Here is a 4,229-nt window from a genome sequence, read left to right as displayed (position 1 = left end):
AGCATATGAGGTCAAAATGTAAGCAATGTGTTATCAAACCTAATTGACTGTTGCATTCCTGTTATTTTTTTTGTGATTCACTTTTCCTATGGGAAGACTGGATCAGTTTGGAGACTATTTTCTGTTATGTGCAGTGAGAGGAGCTTGAAACCTACTTACAAGAAATTAAAGGTGTGTAGTTTTCACCTGGCTTTCCATATATGAGGACATAAATAGGTGATTCACTGCATCTTTGTTTCAATGGTTCTGTTCACTTGGCTTCTACTCCCTCTGTAACTTTTTCCTTCCAGTTGAAGGAGGATCTGTTGTTCTCTAAAAAAGGATTTTCTCTTCTGTTCATCTGCCTCTGTTCATCTGCACATGTCATCTTGACTGATAACATCCACAGCTTCTAAAATGAACACCACTAAACTGGGAGCCAGGGATGGTTTTCCATTAGTGAACAAGTAAACATTTCAAACCTGCATCAGATCATTTGCTCAGCATGGAGCTGTGCAGCAGTTAATGATGTCCATGTTTTTACAGCACATTGATGCCTAATACCAGTACCTCTACCAAAACATGAAGACTAAACCCAAAGGAAAGCAGCAGAGGCACGCTGCTGACGAAGCATTTTCCGAGGAGTCATCAATGAGGAAAAAAGATCTGGTGAAATGTTTGCGGCACAAAGAAAGGAGGAATGGGGGAAACAAGGAGAGCAGCAAGATGGCTCCAGCCAGAGCCAAGCATCCTTGGAACAGTAAGGACAGGCATTTGAGGAGACTGGAAAGCAACGAGAGGGAGAGGCAGAGAATGCACAAGCTCAACAATGCATTCCAGGCTTTGCGGGAGGTGATCCCTCATGTGAGGGCTGAGAACAAACTGTCCAAAATAGAGACTCTCACACTGGCCAAAAACTACATTAAATCCTTGACCTCCATTATACTAAATATGTCCAATGGACACTTGCCAGCAGCAGAAGGTATAGGGGGAGGCCGGGGGTCCAGATTGTACCAGCATTATCAACAGCAACATGGCAATGATGATAATGAGGAACAGGTACAAAAATACTCCACATAGGTTCATAGCTTCAGCCAAAACACCTACAGTTAGCTAATACCACCATTCCTTCTCCTTCTGACATGATACATGTCAGTACATAAAGGTTTTAAGAGTTTATTTTTGATTCCATATATCCCCTACTTTTTGTCTTAAAAAGATAAACAGGTAACAACACTTGTGGCTATAGGTTACATGGCACATTAAACAAAATTGCCTTAAATTGTAAGACTTTTTCAGAGCTTAATGGATTGATTTGGTGTGTCAGGGTCTGGAAACCTGTCCTGTGACACAGTAGTTGCCTTGAAACTAAAGATGTAGCAACTACTGAAAATTCTCTTCTTTGGAAGGGTTGTCAGTTTAGCATTTAAGGCCCATTGTCACCCAAGATCCCTAGAGCTTGTAGAGAATCTTGGCAGTAGTGCTATTTACCAACCTGTCAGTGACCTGCCAGAATAGGTTTCCTCTTGTTCTGCTGCGGAGGAAATTGGTGACTGAAGCAGCACGTATGAGAAATTGGCCACCAAATCTGAATATTTGAGTGTTTCAGATCTGCTCTGTTAATTTTGAACCCTACAAAGCATAAAACTTCTAAAGTACTTGTTAATGTTAATATCTACAAAGCTTTCTTAGATTGTAAGCTCTCCAGAGTCAGGATGTTTTCTGGTTTCCAGAGCATCCAGCCTCATGGAGTCTTTCTTTAGTGCATCTCTGGGTGCCATTCTAATACAAATAATAGGTAAGGGACAAATTACTTATATTTGCCAAAACTATGATAAAAATGCTTTAGTGTAGTCAAAAGTTACACAGTGATCTATCCAACTAAAAATATTTGCTAATGAAGCCTGTAATGTGATCAGGATTCTTTCTGGGCTACTGCTAGATTCTGCTATTATTAAACACAATAAATGAAGCAGGAACTCTTCAAAAAGGAAAATGGTTTGTTTTTTTCCCCCCCTCTAATTGCATAAAGTTTTAAGTCACTGAGGAACTCTCATTTGCTCTTATATTCTCACCTGAAGACCAGGGGGAGGTGCCCTTAGTTGGAACTGTGTTGCCTGTGGAACATCATGTGTCCAAGTCCTGTGAGGCTGGCTGGCTGTTGCTCTGTTGTGTGGACAGCGAAGTAGGAATTCGACATCTCATGCACCGGTAGGATTGATAATAGTATGGGGTGTGACCCTTCTCCTTGCAAAGTAGGGGTATGGGAGGAGGAACAGTGGCTGAGGCAGGAGTTATCAGGTCATCACAGAAAGGTTATGATGCACAGCACAGTTTGTAACATGCTATTTGTTTTGCCTCAGCAGGGCTTGTAGTGTGGTAATTTTCACTGGGACTAAAAGGTAAGGTTTCCCAGACAGGTTAGTAAGGAATGTGAATTGTTTTTCAGCCTGGAGAAGGCTCCAGAGAGACCTTAGAGCAGCTCCCAGTGCCTAAAGGGGCTACAAGAAACCTGGAGAGGGGCTTTCTACAAGGGTCTGTAGTGCTAGGACAAGAAGCAATGTCTTCAAGCTGAGAGACAGTAGATTTAGATTAGATATTAGGAGAAAGTCTTTAATATCATTAGAGTGGTGAGGCCCTGGCACAGGTTGCTCCGAGAAGCTGTGGCTGCCCCATCCCTGGCAGTGTTCAAGGCCAGGTTGGACACGTCTTTGAGCAACCTGCTCTAGCAGGTGGGGGTTGGAACTGGATGAACTCAAGGTCCCTTCCAATCAAAACCAGTCTATGGTTCTGATTTTTCTCCACCATAGCAACCCATCCCTATGACGCAGAACATCAACAACATGGTCTTTCATATGACCAGTTGCTTTAGTGGAGATAGAAATTATGTCACTCCTGTGTTGATTTTGGGTTTTCTTCATTTCCAAGCTGTTTTGACACTAAAATAGTTGTGTTTATCCAAACCTACTTCTTAATGATAGTACTGGCTGGTCTCACAGGCTCGATCTGCCGTCAGTGCCGTGCGATCCCTGACTGAACAGGTAACCTCCCGCACTGATCAGGCCCTCGGGGGCAGCTCGCGACCCCAGAGTCCCGCCAATAGTGGCGGGGCGCGAGGCAAGGCTCTGGCTGCGTCAGCGGCGCTCACCGGCCGAGGGAGGAAGGGAGCGGGCCGCGGTGGTGATGAGGTACCGGGATGGGACGGGACGGGCGCGGCGGTGGCGGGGACCTTCCTCTGGAGCCATGGGCGCTTTGATGCCACACAGCCTCGCTGGGAAGGAGCGGGGAGCGGGTGGTGTGCCGCTTGCCGCAGCCGGAAGGTGTTCTGGCGGGCTCGTCCTCTCGCGAGAGGAGCGGAGAGCGGTGCTCCTCCTGAGGGAAGCCTGAGGGAGCGGTGCCCTAGCGCCCGGCGTCACCGCTGCGGGGTCTGTGCCCGTCCTTCCCCAGGAGGGAAGGACACTGCTGCCCAGGTGTGGGTGCAGAGAGGGTTTGGAGCCTCCGTCCCGGGCTGCAGCAGTGGTGGCTTCAGATGGTGCTGTGGTTGTTGTGGAAACTCGATCCGCGGAGAGGTTGAGGTACTGGTTGGACACAGCTTGGTGCAACTTGATGACATTAGTCCTACAGGGGCTGGGCTAGATGGTTTCCTGAAGTCCCTTCCAGCCTAAGTTCTGTGGTTCTGTAATGTTCTGTAGTCAGTAAATGATGACTAAGCACTTCTAGATCATGGTCATTTTTTTTTTGTTGTTGGATACTATTAAAGTCATTAATCTGCTAGATCTGTGATACAGGAGAGGTGAGAGTTTCCAGATACTGTCATCCCTGAAATGTTTCTGTGGGAAAGCCATGTTTGAATTGCTATTTGGTTACGTTGGCAGATGAAGAAAACCAGTGAGTTAGAAAAAAGCGTATTTTGACAGTGCCAGTGCTGAAGAATTGCACATCCCTTAAAAAAACAATTTTACTGATATTACTGTTATACACATGAAGTTTAAATGCTTGTAGAAGTGATTGTCAGGACTTACTGCAAATAGAAGTGTTTCTAACATTAAGCCCAAATGGCATGTAATACTGAGCTATAAATACAGTAGCAGAGGATGCAGGTGAAGGTTGCCCCTTCACTTGAGCACAGCCATCCCGATGAACAGCCAGGCACAGAGCACAGTGGAATGACAGCTGATAGTTCCACGGTGGTGCTGTGCTACAAAGTCATGGGCATGTCAAAAAGGATTTCATCAGAAGCATTTTTTTTG

The 4,229-nt window shown here is 45.6% G+C and overlaps 1 protein-coding gene across 1 annotated transcript; it reads left to right on the top strand.

Moving 5' to 3' along the window:
- The first annotated feature begins 412 nt into the window (after positions 1-412).
- On the top strand, positions 413-1,510 carry BHLHA15 (basic helix-loop-helix family member a15). The gene has a single exon (XM_005145285.3). It carries the CDS (start codon positions 562-564, stop codon positions 1,057-1,059), a length of 498 nt encoding a protein of 165 aa, XP_005145342.2. The 5' UTR covers positions 413-561; the 3' UTR covers positions 1,060-1,510.
- Positions 1,511-4,229: the final 2,719 nt, after the last annotated feature.

Source organism: Melopsittacus undulatus, chromosome 8 (assembly GCF_012275295.1).
Source record: "Melopsittacus undulatus isolate bMelUnd1 chromosome 8, bMelUnd1.mat.Z, whole genome shotgun sequence".
NCBI classification, from domain to species: domain Eukaryota; kingdom Metazoa; phylum Chordata; class Aves; order Psittaciformes; family Psittaculidae; genus Melopsittacus; species Melopsittacus undulatus.
Note: the sequence above shows the minus strand (reverse complement) of the source record. Positions and strands in the feature narration are given on the sequence as shown.